Below are 18,118 nucleotides of genomic sequence, written 5' to 3'. Positions count from 1 at the left end.
AGCCAAGAAAATACAATGCACTTGGCGTCGGCAGTCGGGCGTGGGCTGTCGGAGGCAGCAGGACCCTTGTCTCTCCACGCTGGGCCGCGATGGCATCATCATCCACACTCATAGCGCTGCACATGAACACAGTCCGACATGACGCTCGCAAGACGACAAGGCAAAAATATACACTTGTTCGCGGTGGTGGCATATCCTGGAGTTGGTCACGGCAGGTCGCCCCAGACCAGAAATGAACGAGTTTTGTGAGCAACCGGAGGTGCGTTTTCCCACATTCGTTTGGGTAGGTATCGATCTCCAGTCGTGGGAGAACTGCTCCCGTCGTGTAGTGTACAAGATTCTAGTTGATACAAGTCATCACCTGTTGTTGCCTCCTCGCCGTCTACCGCGGGGCCTTCCTTCTCGCTCGTCCAGCTCCGCCTCCACTTCCTCGTCCATTTGCTGCTCAATGATGCGCTCTTCCTTCTCTTCCGCGGCAATAATCTCCCCCAAAACATCTTTGTACTTGGCCGCCCTGCTCTTGGGCTGTCTGGCTCGAGACGCATTCTTTTCAACCGCGGACATGCGCCCACCATCCATGGTGATCTCGACCTTGCGCGGCTTCTCGTCCGCGCCGTTTCCGACGCGAACCTTGCGGGCCACGCGTGTCTTCGCCCCGAGAGCCCACAAGTCTCCCCATCGCGACTTTCTAGCATCATGGTAGGCCAGCTTGCTGAAGCTCTTGGGAACTGTCCACCTCTCAATCTGGCCCTCGGGTGTGCAAAGGTCGAGAGTAACGTGACCCTTTCGCTTCAATGGAGGCAGCACCATCCGCGGCAACGTCTGCATATCGGGGCGAGCATCCGAGGCCTCGTAGCCCTGCACTGCCCGCTCTGTTGCCTCCTTGCCAGTCATCGGGCTGCTTTTGGGCACGCCGCGTCGAACTACCACGTAGCTGAATTCAACGTCGCCTTGGTTGTCTGCCATGTTTCCTAATATTTTGCTGTAGAACGTCGGCCGGACGAATCGTTGGCTGAAATGGCAGTAATCCTTCCGCCCTTTGCTCTTGCCCTGTTCCTGATACATCGGGCACGACCCTTGGGTTGTGCATGGCGCGACAATGTGCCCGGGTTCAAGCTCGCGATGGAATGCCGGGTTGAAGTCCTCAGGGGCGACGGTAGGTTCCCCAGTTTGGGGCAGGAGAAACTGCTTCAAAATCGTGTCTCGGACGTGGGCGACGGCCTCAAATCCACGAGGGTGTGCCTTTTCGATAACAATCAGGATGCCTCCGTCTTTGCTAAGGAGGTTCCAGAGGTTGTTGAGAACAGCCTGGCGATAATGGTCCTGTGTCTCCTTGAGAAAAAGGTGAGAGGCAATAATCACGTCGAAAGACTTGCGTGGCTGGGGTTCGGGCCCGGCGTCAAGGTGCTTGCCACGCATCTCGCCAGAATGCTCGTAATCTGGTAGTCGCGGTAGAAAGGTCGTGTCATGGAGGAAGCTCTTGAGTCGATTGCGCAGCCGATCCGATGCGGCAATGACCGTCTTCTTCCCAGGCGGATGTGACCCCTTGACCTCACCTCTTTCCTTGAGCAGTTGCCATTCCGCGTTGAGGACCTGTTCCCAGGCAACCAAGCCGGCACCGCCGGCACCTGCATCGAGAACACTCAGGCCGCCCTCCTGGTCCCGCTTCAACCGGGACTGGATCCAGTCACCCCCAACTCGTTTCCGAACTTCGCGGAGGATGCATGCAACGGATGCGTACGACGGAGGTAGGTACCCGGCTAAGAAGGCGTCTGCTTCAATTTCTGTCATTTTGCGCTGGTCGGGCGGGAGCCCAACGCCGCCCATGCGACCACTCCTGAGGCCCTCTGGTGTTGATGGGGACGTTGGGAGGCCTGGACCGCCGAATGCATCCTCAGCCGCCTTGCTGACGTGCCTGAAATGAGTTCTGTCGAGAAGCTCGCGAATAGGTCCCACGAATTCCTCGCGGGGGAGGCTAATCTCGATGGGGCTGCCATGGAACCTCCCATCCAGCGTATATTTGTGAAACCGGCGAACTTCCCCAGGCTCTCGATGAAAGCCTTCGTGCTCTGCTTCAATCGGCCAAGTAGAGTCTTGTTCCTCCACCAAGTCTTGAGAGGTCGACCCATCAGCCTCTTCCTTCTCGTTCTGTTTCTTCTGGGCGACCTCGAAGTCCTGAGCAAGCTTTTGTAGCGCATCAAGTTCGCGCTGATTTCTAGCTACAGCTTCAACGTAAGTTGGGGGTCTTTGGGTCAGGCCCTGTAGGGAGGCATCGCCCGGGTCTTCGGAGGTTGACATGGTATCTGTGTCGGCAATATTGTTCGGTCCGTCAATTTCGTACGTCACCTCCTCGAACCCTCCATCCTCAAGCGATCGCAGGAGCACTCCTTCATCTTTCGGGCGCAGGGATGCACGTCCCATGTCTGCATGAGTTGGTATGCCAACATCTTCAGGGCGGGTTTCGCGCAAGGGTGGACCGTACAGTCGCTCGTAAAGGGCGTATTCTTGCTCGTTGAGATAGTCCTTGGGGAGTGTGTCACGGAAACGCTGCTTGGCCTCTCGGACTACCTTTTCAACGTCCTGAGCGGAAGGCGCATCGGGCGTCGCGGAGACATCTTGCCGGTATGAAGAAGTAGAGAACGAGCGGGGGGCTATTGAAGTTCGCAGGACTTGGCCGCTCGCGAGCAAGCGGGAAGGCAGGGCAGTATGTGGATGAAGAAGATGGAGATGACGACTTGACACCGGGCAGGCTCGTCGTATGCCACGGAAGGACAGCATTGTCTACAGCATAATGTGCAAATATGTGAAGGGCTCTGCAGATCAAAATTCAAGATGCTATGCTACCGCGTCAGGCCCGAACTTTTCGGCATTCGTGTCATCACGTGACCGCGATACTATGTAATTGCTCGGCTGTGATAGGTAGACTTCTGGTGGCCAATGAAGCTCCCACTGGGAACCAGGAAAGCGCGATGGTCTTGTCCTGGCTCCGGACGAGGGCCATTTTGGGTAGGTAGACTTTTTACAAACTCATACATACTGTCATCTCGGCCGAGTTTTCGCTATGACACGGTCGGTAGCGGCTTCATTGAAAGGGTCCAATGATTTAACTATTCAGAGCCGTCAAGAACGGAAACCGACGGATGATGGAACGGTACAGCGGGGCACTCGAACGGGCTTAAAGGATCGGCGCGGCCCAGAATACGAACCACATGCTGGGCCACACCACACCATCGGCATCCTCACAAAAGCTGCTTGGTGTCTCCAGCGACCCACGAAGACTACGACGTGCTCAGGGGCGTCTTCCCCTTTGGGGCCAAAGACGAACGTCGGTGGCTGAGGCCCCCAGGGACAGGGGCTTTGCCACTTCCTACGAAGCGACGGCGGGGTGGGCATCAACATCTGGCCGCTGCCCGGGTGACACAATACGTAGTCGTTGCCAGCCGCTCAGTCCTTGCTACGGCGCCTCTTTTATTTTTTGCATCTTCTTTCTCGCTTGCACTCGGGGCGCTCCGCAGCATCATTTACCGACCCAGCTTGACCCGCCAGGTCGAGGTTGCCCTCAGTCGGCATCCTGCTGTACCCGCCTCTACCAGCACTATGGCGCTGGATCTGGTCCCGAAAAGTCACGGCTGCGGGTACCGAATCTGGTCACGATGGTCTACCGAGCGATCAGAGCGGTCAATAAATAACCCCTCGGTCCCAGCGTTGAACGTTGCCAGCACCAAACACCAGCATTGCACTGGTACATCTGTACGCCCCGGCTGACGGTGAGACATCGGGCACCACTTATAAGCGGGCTCACCGGCGGCGAGATTCTGCCCGCTGCAACAAAATGCGTTTCCTTCAACTGCAGGCTTGGACGGCCGTATTCGCCTGGACAGCGACCGCTGCGTCCAAGAGTCTTCTCGACGCCCGCGGTGTTGAAGAGGTCAAGGAGCTTGGCAAGCAGCTCTCGGCCAACGCCAAGATCTACTGGCCCGGCTCCCCTGAGTTTGAAAAGGCGACCGTTCGCTGGTCCGCGCTGCAGGCACCCACGGTCAACGTCGTTGTCGTTCCGGCGACCGAGCAGGACGTCTCTGTGACGGTGGGAATCGACAGCCATCTGCAACACTTTGCCAGCTAATGGTCGCCCCAGGTCAAATTCGCCAACAATATTAGCGTTCCTTTTCTCGCCTTCAACGGCGCCCATGGTTCCATCACCACACTCGGCAAGATGCAGGGTGGCATCGAGATTTGGATGAACCAGCTCAGCAGCGTCAAGATTTCCAAAGACGGCAAGACGGCCACCATCGGCGGTGGTACCATGTCCAAGAAGGTGACGGATGATCTTTGGGCTTCCGGCAAGCAAACGGTCACTGGCACTTGCGAGTGCGTTAGTCTCTTGGGCCCCGCCTTGGGTGGCGGCCATGGATGGCTCCAGGGCCATCACGGCCTGGTCGCCGACCAGTTCCAGTCCATGAACGTCGTGCTCGCCGATGGCACTCTGAAAACCATCGACTCCAAGTCGGATCTCTGGTGGGCTATGAAAGGTGCCGGCCATAACTTTGGCATCGTCACCTCAGTCACGACTAAGCTCTACGATATTCAACACCGCGACTGGGCCATTGAGACGCTCATCTTCACAGGCGACAAAGTTGAGGCGGTGTACAAAGCTGCCAATGAGCACCTGCTCAAAAACGGCACCCAGCCCGTTGATGTCGTCAACTGGTCTTACTGGCTCAATAACCCGGACGTAGACAAGGATAAGGTAGGCCCCCCGGGCTCCGGCCTAGCATGCTTCCCAGACTAACTGTTGCAGCCCGTCATCATCTTTTACATCATCCAGGAAGGCGTCAAGGAGGTTGACCCAGCTTACACGAAGCCCTTCCACGATATCGGTCCTGCTGTCAAAGACCCTGCTTCCGGCACGTACACAGACCTGGCGGCCTGGACAGGCATTGCCCTCGACTCGCCCCCTTGCCAGAACGCAGGCCTCGCCAACCCACGCTTCCCCATCTACCTCGAGACGTACAACGTGGCCGCTCAGAAGAAAGTCTACGACATCTTCGCCTCGGCAACTCAGCAGAACCCCGAATTCGCCCATTCGCTCTTCATGTTTGAGGGCTATGCGGAGCAGGGCGTTCGCGCCATTCCCGATGAGTCTTCGGCCTTTGCGTTCCGCGGTGATAACCTGCTCGCGGCGCCGCTCATTACGTATAAGCCCGCAGGCGCGGATCTAGACCAAAAGGCCAAGGCGCTAGGCGAGCAGCTGCGATCAATTCTACAGCAAGCCAGCGGGCGCAAGGAGCTGCACACCTACGTCAACTATGCGTATGGTAGCGAGACAAAGCAGCAGTGGTACGGTGGCGACAAGTGGCGCCAGGACAAGCTGAGCGCACTCAAGAAAAAGTACGACCCAAACGGTCGGTTCAACTTTTATGCCCCGGTGGCCTAGGCGCTGGGTTCCGACACATACATGCATATGGCCCGCATCAATACATTTTTTTAGCATTGAATTTATCAACGTTGCTGTCTTTGCCCCCTGAGAGGGAGGTGTTATACACAGCCTGAAACCCCTTGGCAAGCGTAGTCCTGCGATTCATTCCAATGCGTGTCTGAATGAAACTTGTTCGTCTCGACTTTTGCTTCCGGTGTTGAGGGGATCCAGACGGCCCGCAACCGCTATATTGGGCTCTTGATCAACGTGAAAAGCTAGGCTCGTTTATCTCCTGGTGTTGGATGTGAGCGAAGCAGCCTCGAGGCGTGCCGCGGCCTCCATTTTCTCCCGTTGCTGCTCAATCCAGGTGAAGAACTTGGAGTACATGACCATTTGTTGCTGGGGAGTGTTTCCGGACCGCGCCTGGAAGTAGTACGATACGCCAGCTTTAGCCTTTTCCTCGTCGCGACGGCGCACAATGGCCTTGTACTTGCGGTCGTAGTACGCATGGAAATCGTCCCACATCTTCAGCCTGTTCTGCGCCGTAGAGCCGATGGGCCGGCAGTAGCGCTTTTGCTCGTAAAAGAAAATACGCCAGTCAGCGTACTGGGCGGCAAGAACGTGGTCCGTCGTTTTCATATGAGACCTCCAGAAGGCGATGATGTCGTAGTAGTCGCAGGGAAGGTTCTTGGGCAGTGGGACAGGGAGGTTGGGCGGGTAACGGGGAGGACAGCCATCAGCAAGGAGTGCGGCCCGTGCATCGGCCTCCAAGGCCTGACAGTCTCTGGCCCAGTCCTCGGCACTGATGTGTGCAGTGTCGTTTCTATGACCCTTGTCAGCCTTGAGATTATTGTAAAGGGCGCCTACTGCCCAGCGAAGAAGGGTCTATATACGTCAAGTGTTGTGGATATTTGCAGGGTACATGTGTCCGTTGGGCTCGACGACTGCAAGATTGAAAGCATGTGAGCATTTTCTCATTGACTTGTTGAAAGTGTGGAACAAGAAGGGGTTTTCATACATGAGTTCTGCCATGATCCTATTTTTCACCTCGCGGTCGAGAGTCTGGAACTGGGTATTCACCATGACGCTAAATGCAAGGGCTGTTAGCAACACCCCAGCCCGCTTCTCCACGTAGGAACGATGGAACGACTTACTGGTAAACACCGTCAAACCACTCGGGTGCCCTGAGAACGAAACTCGTGGCGATGTCCGACGGGTCTGCATCCAAGTCAACTTCGATGGGCGGGCCTATTAAATCCATGTCAATGACAAGTTGGGCGGGCCACCGGAAGCGCCGCCGCGTTGAATGAACGGTACTGGTAAGAATCGAGTCGGCCTCGAAGTGGTTTTGCAAAGGAACAGGAGACTCTCGGGCTCCTGAGTGAGTCTGGACTAATGGCGGGGCTGGTGCTTGTGAGTCTGGGCTGGCGTGATGGTGTTTCTGTGGGAGATGATGGTTATGACCTGCCTGCCGCAAAGACGTTGGCTCCTAGGTATTTATCCACGACGGGGTCACACACAAGGTGAGAAAAATGCCAGCATGAAGTTTACTTTGACAGCATCTAAACATCCAGGTACTGTACAGTACTAACTGAACCGAACGCATGCACCGCTCATGCAGGTGCCAACTGGACTAAGCCACCCGCGGGCGCCCCCAAGAGTGAAGCCTTGATGAACCCTGGGATTTGTGCACCCAAAGCATGCTGTAGGCAACAAAGGCAGTCTCGCCCGCCGGTGCACCTTTCCAATTGAATGCATGCCCGCCACTCGAGAGCTTTTGTTTCCACTGGCCAGGCCCGGGCATCTTCAGCTGCCTCGCCTCGGCTCTTAGAGCTTGGCAACCGCGGACGTCGTGCCTGCCACTTCCGCTTGCGCTCTTTCCCGCAGAGCGCGGCGCAGAATCTTGCCCGACTGTTGGTCAGGTCAGTCCATCTGCTGGTCACGGGGTTTCTTTCCCTTTCAAATAGAAACAAAACATCTTATTCTCGCCCTTTGTCACACCGGGCAGAGCACTCACCAGTAACTTGGGTATGGCGTCGACAAAGACCACGCCCCCTTGCAGCCGCTTGTACCGCGCAACCTGGCCCTCAATAGCTTAACTGCCTAACTACTAACTGCATATCCGTACTAACTACGAAGTAACTACTAGCTGGGAGGGGAATCCTAAATATAAAGAGGCTATATGCACACACATATAGGCTCAAAGATAGGGGAAAGCATAATACTATTCGTAAGGCATAGCCTACGGCTACAGCCCCTATTGCGGGCTATATAAGTATAGACGTTAGCCCGTAGATCTACTAGTCTATAGGCCGGCCGTAAAGCTAACTAACCTTCTATACCGCCCCTTAGCTAAGCCTAAATAAGGTATCTTACGATATTATATCCTACCTAAAGTATCCTTTTATTCTTATTATACCTTTTATAGCTATAATACCTATCGTACCTCTTATAATTATAATGCCTATAATACCTTTTATACCTATAATACCCTTAATATCCCTAATTCTCTTATAGTTAAGGGTCTCTTTAAGATATATTAAGGGCTATACCTCTAAACTTTATAAGTCTAAGATAGGGGTATTTAATCTAATATTTATTTTCCTTATAAAATACCCTTCTTAAGGAGACTATATAACTATAAAGTAAGTTAATAGGTTTACTTATATTATTTTATTTCCTTTTTAAGGATTATTAATTACCTTATTAATTATTATTTTAATTATTATTATTATTTTAATTATTATTATTATTTTAATTATTATTATTATTTAAGGATCTTTTTCCTTTTTTATTATTTTTCTTTTTATTAGTCTTTATATTATTTATAATAAGTATTATAATATCTTTACCTTTTTCTTTTAGATAGGCTTATTTAAAAAGGAACTTATAGATTATTACTTTTATAAGTATTTATCCTTTATTAATATTATAAAATTAATTATTATATTACTTTAATTATATTTCTTAAAAGCCTTTTATAACTATAGCGATATAGAGCTTTTTATTAAATATATTTATTATAGCTATTATTTAGCTTTAATATTAATATAGTTTATTAATATATTATTAAATCGTTTTAAATTTATAAAGATTAAATTAAAAAAAACTATATAATTATTTATTATAATAAGTCTTTAAGGACTTACTTTAAGATCTTTTTAATTTTTTTTAATATATTAGCTATTATATACTTTATAGTCTATTTATCTTACTTTAATTTAATAATTAGCTTTTTATTAATATTATAGATAATAATGCCTTTAACCTTAATATCCTTTTTATATTAGTCTTAGTCTAGCTTTATAGTATATTAGGGCAAGAAAGATACTAAACTATAGAGTATATTCCCTTATATTCTTTTTATCCTTATTTAATACGTTATAATATAAGGACTCTTATATATTAATATATTAATATAATAGAAAGGCTATTAAGCTCTAATTAAATAGTCTTAAGTATTAAATATCTATATTTACGATAGTATATAAAATTATATAATAATCCGCGATAGCGCGAAATACTTATATTAATAAAGTATATTTATATCTAAAGTATAAAAATAAGGTAAAAGAGAGTATTATTAGCTATAACTAAAGAGGCATATATATCTTATCTATTTAAGAAGGTTCTTCCCTTTTATAGTTGCCTTTATAGTCTTACCCTTATTACCCCTTTTGCCCTTAGCTATTTTTATTCTCGGGCCCCCCTTTCCTTTATCTCTCTTTATTATAGTTCTTTCTTATGCCTTCTCTTACTAATATAATAGGTAATATATCTATAAAGTAATCTTTAAAATTAATATTTATAAAAGTAATCTCTATAATTATAATTTAGCTCTTAAAGTTATTAAGCTTTTTAAGGTATTTAATTATAAATATAATTTATAAGGAAATTATTATAATAATAACTTATTATTTTATTATTTTATTAATATCTTTCTTTATTATAAAAATATAAATATTATTATATATAGTCTTAGCTATATTTATTATTAAGTCTATAAGAAAAGGAAGCTATTAATTAAGTAGCTATCTTAAAAGCTATAAGCTTATAACTTATAAAGAGGCTATATATATATATATATAAGCTTAAAGATAGGGGAAAGTATAATACTATTTATAAAGTATAGCCTATAGCTATAGCCCCTATTATAGGCTATATAAGTATAGATATTAGCTTATAGATCTATTAATTTATAAGCTAGCTATAAAGTTAACTAACCTTTTATACCGCCCCTTAATTAAGCTTAAATAAGGTATCTTATAATATTATATCTTACTTAAAGTATCCTTTTATTCCTATTATGCCTTTTATAGCTATAATACTTATTATACCTTTTATAACTATAATGCCTATAATGCCTTTTATACTTATAATACCTTTAATATCTTTAATTCTCTTATAATTAAGGGTCTCTTTAAGATATATTAAAGGCTATACCTTTAAACTTTATAAGTCTAAGATAAGGGTATTTAATTTAATATTTATTTTCCTTATAAAGTACCTTTCCTAAAGAGACTATATAACTATAAAGTAAGTTAATAAGTTCGCTTATATTATTTTATTTTCTCTTTAGGGATTATTAATTACTTTATTAATTATTATTTTAATTATTATTATTATTTTAATTATTATTATTATTTTAATTATTATTATTATTTTAATTATTATTATTATTTTAATTATTATTATTATTTTAATTATTATTATTATTTTAATTATTATTATTATTTTAATTATTATTATTATTTTAATTATTATTATTATTTTAATTATTATTATTATTTTAATTATTATTATTATTTTAATTATTATTATTATTTTAATTATTATTATTATTTTAATTATTATTATTATTTTAATTATTATTATTATTTTAATTATTATTATTATTTTAATTATTATTATTATTTTAATTATTATTATTATTTTAATTATTATTATTATTTTAATTATTATTATTATTTTAATTATTATTATTATTTTAATTATTATTATTATTTTAATTATTATTATTATTTTAATTATTATTATTATTTTAATTATTATTATTATTTTAATTATTATTATTATTTTAATTATTATTATTATTTAAGGATTTTTTTCTTTTTTTATTATTCTTTTTTTTATTAGTTTTTATATTATTTATAATAAATATTATAATATCTTTACTTTTTTCTTTTAGATAGGCTTATTTAAAAAGGAACTTATAAATTATTATTTTTATAAGTATTTATCTTTTATTAATATCGTAAAATTTATTATTATATTACTTTAATTATATTTCTTAAAAGCGTTTTATAGCTATAGCGATATAAAGCTTTTTATTAAATATATTTATTATAGTTATTATTTAGCTTTAATATTAATATAGTTTATTAATATATTATTAAATTATTTTAAATTTATAAAGATCGAATTAAAAAAATTATATAATTATCTATTATAGTAAGTCTTTAAAGACCTATTTTAAGATCTTTTTAATTTTTTTTAATATATTAACTATTATATACTTTATAGTCTATCTATCTTACTTTAGCTTAATAATTAGCTTTTTATTAATATTATAAATAATAATGCCTTTAGCCTTAATATCTTTTTTATATTAGTCTTAATCTAGCTTTATAGGTAATATATCTATAAGGTAATCTTTAAGATTAATATCTATAAGAGTAATCTCTATAATTATAATTTAGCTCTTAAAGTTATCGGGCTTTTTAAGGCGTTTAATCGTAAATATAGTTTATAAGGAAGTTATTATAATAATAACTTATTATTTTATTATTTTATTAATATCTTTCCCTATCGCGAAAATATAAATATTATTATATACGGTCTCGGCTATACTTACTATCGGGTCTATAAAAAAAGGAAGCTATTAATTAGGTAGCTATCTTAAGAGCTATAGGCTTATAACCTATAAAGAGGCTATATGCATATATATATAGGCTTAAAGACGGGGGAAAGTATGATGCTATTCGTAAGGCGTAGCCTACGGCTATAGCCCCTACTACGGGCTATATAGGCATAGACGTTAGCCCGCAGATCTACCGGTCCACGGGCCGGCCGTGAGGCTGACTAACCTTCTACACTAAACGCTAAACCATCTCGCAAGCCAACGAGTTGAGCCGTCCGCCCATCATCGCTTCCGAGCATCGAAACATAGGTGCAAAGACGGGGCTTCCAGAGTGAAGAAATCCTTAACTCCTCTTGTAAATTCGGCGCTGCTCGAACCCGGGGCCAGGCGCACGTCGTAGCGCCTCACGATGCGGCTCGTCACAACTGTGAGTTCCTGGAGCGCGAGCCCTTTGCCCGCGCAAGCAAAGCGTCCTGTCTCGCAACGCGATGGTCAGCTCGGCTGTCTTGGCGTGTCCGCATTGCACCCCGTGCCGGGTTCAGTCTTCATAAAGGGTATATGAGGCAACTGGCAGTACATACCATACGAAAAGGGAACAAACGCCGATGTCTCCCTGGTAATGTCGGCGACCAGGTCAGGCTGCGTCGTCCACCGCTCGGGCACGAATTCGTCGGGTCGTGGGAACAGGCGCTCATCTGCCGGACACATGGAGTATGGTTAGGTCAACGCCGCGAGAGGCAGCCATCTCATTTAGTTTGTTTGTTTGTTTGTTTGTTTGCTCACCGCGAAACATGGTATATTGCGGGTTCTGCACCACAACGTCGCCGGGGATGAAGACGCCTCCGATGTCAAGGCCTTGCGGCGGAGTCTTCCGCGGGAGCCCGCTCGGGACCGCCGACCACAAGCGCAGCGTCTCGTTGATGCAAGCCTGCAGGTATTCCAGCTTCGACAGGGGCTGTGCGCCTGGCCCGGCTTCTTCGCCGCCGCCGCCGGCTGTTGCGTAGCACTCGTCCACCTCATCCTGGAGCAATGCGAGCACGCGCGGGTGCTGCGCAAGCTCGAAGAAGAGACAGGTCAAGGCCTGCGACACCGTCTGGCTACAACGTGAATATCGATCAGCGTCATGTCATGCTACGCCCGTATGGCTGTGGTCCTCAAAAGGGGGGCGAGCGCCGGCCAACAAAGAGACTTCACCCACCTCCCAGCTACAATCACTGTCAATGCATCCCCATAAAGGTCAATCGTCTGGCGCAATGTTGGCTTTTCGAGCGTTTCGTAGTCGCTTAGGATCCACGAGAACAAGTCGACGCATTGCCTCTGGAGCCACGTGAGTATGTATAAAGTGTAGACTAATCTCGTCGAGTAACAAAATCAAACAAAACAAAGGTTTGGCCGTGATATTTACCTCTCTCCGCTGCCGGACCAGCTGTGATATCATCTTGAAGAACCGCCTGATTTGTAGGTTCCCCAGCAACAACGTGTACAGTGGGTATAGCCATACAAGGTGGCCAAAGACTCGGAGATAGAGCATGAAGTCCTTGCTTGCTGACAAGAGGGGCGGAGCCTCGCCCTCTCGAAGCGCGCCAAACGCTTGTCCGAATCCGACGTGAGTCATGACTTCGAAGCTGTACAGGCTGAACCATTTATTCACGTCCATGGCTTGGCCCTGGCGCTCGTCGATGCATTCTACAAGGTGCGCGGTCTGCTCTGCCACACGGGGCTCGTAGGTGTGGAGGGCTGCGGTCAATCGTTAGTTGTGTGCATCTGAGAGGCTCTCTCTCTCTTTCTCTCTCTTTCTAGAGGAGTACGGAGGCCGTACCCGAGGTGCTCATTGCCTTGTCCCAGGCCCTTCTCTTATTCGCATGTAGTACCTTGTCTCGAAGCATACTGAACGGCCGAACCGGCGAAAGGATATCGTAGTAGACACCCCTGGAGCACGTCGTCTGGGCCGAGTGAATGAGATGAACCGATTTTGGGTCCACTATGGAGAGTTCGCTTGGGCCTGCATGACGAAGCGAAGCGACGGACGTTCTCTGATGAGCCGCAACGTGCACACACACACACGAAGTTTTGGGTGCGGTTGTGTGAAAGCTTACCGAGTCTGACAATGTCCCCATATTGTCGATGAAGTGCCTGAACCTCTTTGTACAGCTGGAACTTGGACCCCCTGAACGACAGGGTCGTGGGGTAGACATTGGAGATGCGTGCCCAGAACGGACCGGGGAATCTATTGAGGCGGTGGAAGGCTAGGCGATACACCAGGATGCTGCTGAAGATGCCCGCGATGCAGATACCAAGCGCAGACGACGTCTGCTGGAGGGCCTGCCAGAACGATGCGGGGCCCGCGGCGATCCTATAGCGCAACACTCCCGCTGCACAGAAGTCGAGGAGCAGGCCGCCGGCTATGATGCCCAAGGCATGCATATCCCACTCCCCAAATCGGAAGACGGTGACATGGAGAAGCACTCCGGACAAGAAGGCGGTTGCATGCAGAGCAGACATATTTTCAAAAGCCATGGCCGCGCGAGACAAAGAAAGCCATTTACTGTACTGGAGGGAGGGAGCAGCCCGGGTGCAGGACGAGGACGCGGCCTTTCATGGCAAGCGGCTCGCTTTTCAAAGTTACGTCTCTTGTCTTATACCAAGAACAGTCGCCCGCCCTGGGTTTCTGCTCGACAACACGACCATGAGCGACGGAGGGTTGTCTCCGGGGCATCTGCAGCAAACGTCACAGCTGTGTCGGCCGTCACAGTTCTAGTATCGTTCTGCAGCGTCCTGGTGTCGCACCGCATCACGGTGAGCGCCATTGTCTTAACTCTGACTCCCCGCGTACGATCGGGGGGTCTGCGTCATGACTCGAGTTGTGTGGAAGCCCACTGGTTGGGGGAGACCTGAGCATAGTAAGCCTTCCCGATGCAGACGGCGGTAAGAAGGAAAAGAAGATCGACGCGATTCCGTCCATGCATGGGAGGTGATGAATGCGGACCGAGCCGTCCGCGTGAGCATCCGTTCTTTCAGATTTGGCAAAGATGAACCTATGCTATGCAACACCACGAGAGAGTCCAACTTCGTTGAGCGTCGGCGCCCAGGAAGGAACCGTTTCGGTCACAGAACCACGCCGGCGAAACTACATGTATGGCATGGTCAGAGAACTTTAGGGATACCTTACCAGATGCAGTGAGCCCTACCAAGTTCCTATACCAGCTTCTGGGTAGAACCCAGAGGAGAGGCAGAAGCATTGCTTGTGGTCTTCCAGTGTTCAAGTCGGACAAAAGGGGCAGGTAGGTGGCTTTGCGCGATGGGAGGCCAACGTTGAACGTCGCGGCGCGAAGGTGCGTTTCCTTGCCGACCAACGTCCGGGCGTTCGTTCGTGGTAGGTTGCCATTGCATTTACTACGTGTGCTACCTACCGTATTAGTATCTCAGACAATTCAGTTCACACCCCACAGAGCGAGAGAGTCTGGGGCTCGAGTCGATGTTGCCTCATTATGCCAAAAAGATGGAAGGATTTCTCATCTCGATCATCGTAGTCGTGCAGATCACGCGACGCTGAAAACGATGTGAAGTCATGTCCACGTTCCACGTTCGGTGGGGGTCCAAGGTGTGACGAAAATGCTGTGTCACAACGTGGCGTGTCAGAGGTTGAGCGGCATTGGCATAGAGAACTGTGTTGAAGCTCGTTATGCCGTGTAAGTGTTTTGCTTTTTTGGGGGGGCGGTTCTAACCTAGTTAGCGGCGTCTTGGCCTGGGCCATAATCGACCCATTCAGTCAGCTATTCATCCGTCGGCTGATCCGTACGTTAACAGCCGCAACAAGGGTCTACTACTTCATATAGAGTGAGTACCTTGAGACTTTCTATAGGACCCCACAGCCTACGGTCAGAACTGGCTTTGGTAGCTGAACGGGGAGGCGAGTTTCTCAGCACGAGAGAGGACAGACAGGTTGCGACAAATCAGCAGCGGGCTCTTGTTGAATAGCCACATTCAATAACTCTGTGACGGCCGATCCACCTTGAGAGGAGCTCGGTACTCCTGCTTTAGGTAGGTATATACGAAGGTTTTCAATTCATGCAGATGACGATGGCGCGGGTTCATGCGTCTCAGGAAAACGGGCAAATAGTGGGCGCGTTAGACATTTACATGTTGCTCAGCCCCAACTCGCCAGAGTTTTGCCCCAATGCCAACATCAAATGATGAGACGGGAAGGGGGGGGGCTAGCAATCCTTTTGCTCCTGCACCTTGACGACGGGCCCCTCGTATACGTGCCGCGCCTTGAAAAAGTAAACGACGGACGACAGACCCATGAGCCCGACGAAGATGACGCACGCCCAGTTGAAGGTCTCGACGGTAACGTCGTGGCTGTTGGGCCAGAAGCTCCAGAAGAAGGACCAGCACGCGTAGACCATGGCCACGAGGTTGACGGGCAGCCCGTACCGTCCGAGGCTCCAGCGGCAGCGCGGCAGGGGCTCGCCGCGGAAGCGCTTGGCCGTCACGCAGCCGACCGACACGACGTACGTGGCCATGAGCGCCACCGTCGACAGCGAGAGCATGGCGTTGAAGGCCACCGTCGAGCCGATGTTGATGAGCGCAAACGCCATGGAGAAGCCGCAGGTGAAGATGACAGAGTTGACGGGGACTTGCCATGATGGGTGGACCTAGTAGAGAGAGCGGGGGGGGAGCGGGGGGGTTTCAGTCAGAGAGTTGACCAAGACAGGGATGGATGGATGGAGTCTGCGCATTGCCGCAGGGTTGAACTTACAGCTCCGAGCCAGTTGGAAAACGGGAGCCCGTTGTCGCGCGCAAAGGCAAACGTCTGCCGCGACGTGGACGCCAGCGAGCTGATGGTGATCATGGTGAGCAGCACCAGGACCACGACGGTGAGGCCCGTCGCGCCGCCGACCGTTCCCGTCGCGTTCTGAAAGACGTACATGAACGGGAACCCAGTCCGAGAGCCGAGCGCCTCGGTAACGTCTCCGATGCAGAAGAGATACGTCAGGAGGAGCGCAAAGGTGAAGGGGACGTTTAGCAGAAACGACCAGACCATGGATCTGGGCACAACGATGCCCGCGTCCCGAATCTCCTCGGCCATGTGCGCCACAGAGTCGGAGCCTGTTTTTGTTATCGTGCCGCGTACGCAACTTGTGTTAGCAATCCAAATCACAGCATTGCCTTGCGGGATTCATTAAGATCGTATTGCTGCTCACCTAGAACGACAAACATGCTCGAGACTTGCCCGACCATGACGGTAAGCGCTATCGACGGCCATCCGGCGCCATTGTCCGTGAACTGCGTGAAGACGGCGCTGGCCGACTGCTTGGGCGCGAGGACCAGCAGGGTGATGATGACGGGAAAGAATGAGAAGATGTACAGCGTCACGAATGTACCCTCGGCGAGCGGCAGGTGCTTGGCGGCGAACACGTTGAACAGGGAGACGCCGATGACCGAGGCGAAGACGAGCAGCGTGCCCTGCCAACGCGTCGGGGAGTACGACTCGTCGTTGAGCGTGATGAGCCCCTGGATGATGGAGCCGATGAGAAAGGCGTCCAGCGCAACGATGCTCTGCCACGACACCGTCGAGAGCCAGCCTGGGGAGAAAGGTAAAGACGGACGGTCAGCAGATGGCCTCCAACGCAGGAGAAGGAGTGCTCGAGCCAGTGAAGGACGCACCCGACAGGTAGCTCAGAATCTTTTGATATTCGCGCGGCGCAAACTCAGATACCCAATGGTACTGCCCACCGGCTGTGGGCGCCATAGACGCCATCTCAGCGAGGGAGAGCACGATGAAGAATTGCCCAAGATGTGACCACACAAGGGACCAGAAGAGACCCGCCATGCCGCCGGCGATAAGACCCTGGGTGTTGGATCTTTTCCCCCCAATGTCAGTACAGGAAGCCATTCACACACGGCCATGGTGGTGGTTGATACGCACGTCAACAAGATGATCCAAGTACCCGTCACGCAGATGGTAAAGCCGATCGTGGACAGCATTCGAAAGTTTCTCTGTTTAATGTACCCTCATATCGTCAGACATTAGTATATTCTCGCGAAAGTTGATTTCAAAAAAAAAAAAAAAAACGCACCCGAAACTCCTGCTTCTTTCCCATCCGCTGCATGTCCCTCTTGTCGTTTACTGTATGACCCGAGTACAGCTCCTCGTCCGGGTCACCATCGTTGCCGCCACCTTCGACGAGATAGGTGCATGTTCCGTTGCTTCGCCCGGGCTCGACTTCGGCAGTGGCATGGAGCGGCTGCTTGCCGCCCACGCTGCGCAGCTCGAGGCCGTGCTGATCTCCGGAAGTCCCCATCGTTGCTAATTGGAGAAGGGACGGGAAGAGCGGTCGGGATGACACGCGGGCCAAAGATCGAAGTTACACAAGGGGACGTCCAGGAACACGGGGGCGGGGAGGGGGGCGGGGGGCGGCAGGGTGTTAGAAACGCTGAAGACGAATGTCTCAAAGACGAGCTCTTTTCTTTTTTTTTTCTTCTTTTCTCTCCCTCTCCCGTGATAATAAATCATTGGATGAAGGAAGAGGGGAAAGCGTGGCAACGTTCAAAGAAGTTCCCAAGGAACATTGGCAGAATTACGAGCTAAAGAGGGAGCGGCACACAGGACAGGGGTCAAGGTATGGTTCTGCATGCAGGGCTCCAGTGAGGATGCAACGCTAAGGTCACGTAAGACGCGAAACGTTATGCTTCTCAGGGTAACCAGGTTGCTGAACCGGAAAGGTTGACATGTCGGTCCGCAGGATTTCCTTCCCCCCCAATGAAACCATCGCGGCTGGGATGACCCGGGGGGGGGGGGGTCGCCATTGGGTTTTAGCTTTCGGCTCACCTCGGCGTCG

At 48.3% G+C, this 18,118-nt stretch overlaps 5 protein-coding genes across 6 annotated transcripts; 1 reads left to right on the top strand and 4 right to left on the bottom strand.

Moving 5' to 3' along the window:
• Positions 1 to 27: 27 nt before the first annotated feature.
• RSM22 (37S ribosomal protein S22) lies at positions 28 to 2,822 on the bottom strand. Its single transcript, XM_047981302.1, has one exon. The coding sequence runs from the start codon at positions 2,776 to 2,778 to the stop codon at positions 358 to 360; it is 2,421 nt and encodes an 806-aa protein (XP_047837260.1). The 5' UTR covers positions 2,779 to 2,822; the 3' UTR covers positions 28 to 357.
• Positions 2,823 to 3,270: 448 nt separating this feature from the next.
• On the top strand, positions 3,271 to 5,545 carry JDV02_000487 (uncharacterized protein). Of its 2 annotated transcripts, XM_047981300.1 has the most exons (3): positions 3,271 to 4,084; positions 4,136 to 4,747; positions 4,799 to 5,545. In XM_047981300.1, exons 1-3 carry the CDS (start codon positions 3,833 to 3,835, stop codon positions 5,432 to 5,434), a joined length of 1,500 nt encoding a protein of 499 aa, XP_047837258.1. In that variant the 5' UTR covers positions 3,271 to 3,832; the 3' UTR covers positions 5,435 to 5,545. The 2 variants fall into 2 exon arrangements, with proteins under 2 accessions (XP_047837258.1, XP_047837259.1); XM_047981301.1 differs by having other exon boundaries at positions 3,271 to 4,747.
• JDV02_000486 (uncharacterized protein) lies at positions 5,471 to 7,505 on the bottom strand. Its single transcript, XM_047981299.1, has 5 exons — positions 7,434 to 7,505; positions 6,571 to 7,327; positions 6,435 to 6,503; positions 6,310 to 6,360; positions 5,471 to 6,239 (listed from the first exon to the last, which is right to left on the bottom strand). Exons 2-5 carry the CDS (start codon positions 6,675 to 6,677, stop codon positions 5,702 to 5,704), a joined length of 765 nt encoding a protein of 254 aa, XP_047837257.1. The 5' UTR covers positions 6,678 to 7,327; positions 7,434 to 7,505; the 3' UTR covers positions 5,471 to 5,701.
• Positions 7,506 to 11,558: 4,053 nt separating this feature from the next.
• Positions 11,559 to 13,793, bottom strand: JDV02_000485 (uncharacterized protein; the record flags this gene model as incomplete). The annotated part of the gene is made up of 6 exons (XM_047981298.1): positions 11,559 to 11,749; positions 11,858 to 11,971; positions 12,060 to 12,373; positions 12,475 to 12,593; positions 12,682 to 13,013; positions 13,373 to 13,793. The coding sequence occupies 6 exons, from the start codon at positions 13,791 to 13,793 to the stop codon at positions 11,559 to 11,561; spliced, it is 1,491 nt and encodes a 496-aa protein (XP_047837256.1).
• Positions 13,794 to 14,450: 657 nt separating this feature from the next.
• Positions 14,451 to 17,784, bottom strand: JDV02_000484 (uncharacterized protein). Its single transcript, XM_047981297.1, has 8 exons — positions 17,357 to 17,784; positions 17,206 to 17,276; positions 16,944 to 17,140; positions 16,481 to 16,861; positions 16,036 to 16,385; positions 15,122 to 15,931; positions 15,002 to 15,064; positions 14,451 to 14,891 (listed from the first exon to the last, which is right to left on the bottom strand). The coding sequence occupies exons 1-6, from the start codon at positions 17,579 to 17,581 to the stop codon at positions 15,491 to 15,493; spliced, it is 1,665 nt and encodes a 554-aa protein (XP_047837255.1). The 5' UTR covers positions 17,582 to 17,784; the 3' UTR covers positions 14,451 to 14,891; positions 15,002 to 15,064; positions 15,122 to 15,490.
• Positions 17,785 to 18,118: the final 334 nt, after the last annotated feature.

This window comes from Purpureocillium takamizusanense, chromosome 1 (genome assembly GCF_022605165.1).
Source record: "Purpureocillium takamizusanense chromosome 1, complete sequence".
NCBI lineage: Eukaryota > Fungi > Ascomycota > Sordariomycetes > Hypocreales > Ophiocordycipitaceae > Purpureocillium > Purpureocillium takamizusanense.
The sequence above is the reverse complement of the archived record's forward strand: the minus strand, read 5'-3'. Positions and strand labels throughout refer to the sequence as shown.

What these genes read in the sequence shown, in the direction of transcription:
- RSM22 (XM_047981302.1), bottom strand. Translation starts at nt 2,778, where the DNA reads ATGCTGTCCTTCCGTGGCATACGACGAGCCTGCCCGGTGTCAAGTCGT.
- JDV02_000487 (XM_047981300.1), top strand. Translation starts at nt 3,833, where the DNA reads ATGCGTTTCCTTCAACTGCAGGCTTGGACGGCCGTATTCGCCTGGACA. An exon ending in AGCAGGACGTCTCTGTGACG is followed by an intron (nt 4,085 to 4,135) that starts GTGGGAATCGAC and finishes TGGTCGCCCCAG; the next exon opens with GTCAAATTCGCCAACAATAT. An exon ending in CGGACGTAGACAAGGATAAG is followed by an intron (nt 4,748 to 4,798) that starts GTAGGCCCCCCG and finishes TAACTGTTGCAG; the next exon opens with CCCGTCATCATCTTTTACAT.
- JDV02_000486 (XM_047981299.1), bottom strand. Translation starts at nt 6,677, where the DNA reads ATGGATTTAATAGGCCCGCCCATCGAAGTTGACTTGGATGCAGACCCG. An exon ending in AGGATCATGGCAGAACTCAT is followed by an intron (nt 6,361 to 6,434) that starts GTATGAAAACCC and finishes TCAATCTTGCAG; the next exon opens with TCGTCGAGCCCAACGGACAC. An exon ending in AAATATCCACAACACTTGAC is followed by an intron (nt 6,240 to 6,309) that starts GTATATAGACCC and finishes CAAGGGTCATAG; the next exon opens with AAACGACACTGCACACATCA.
- JDV02_000484 (XM_047981297.1), bottom strand. Translation starts at nt 17,581, where the DNA reads ATGGGGACTTCCGGAGATCAGCACGGCCTCGAGCTGCGCAGCGTGGGC. An exon ending in ACTTGGATCATCTTGTTGAC is followed by an intron (nt 17,141 to 17,205) that starts GTGCGTATCAAC and finishes TGGGGGGAAAAG; the next exon opens with ATCCAACACCCAGGGTCTTA. An exon ending in GAGCATGTTTGTCGTTCTAG is followed by an intron (nt 16,386 to 16,480) that starts GTGAGCAGCAAT and finishes TAACAAAAACAG; the next exon opens with GCTCCGACTCTGTGGCGCAC.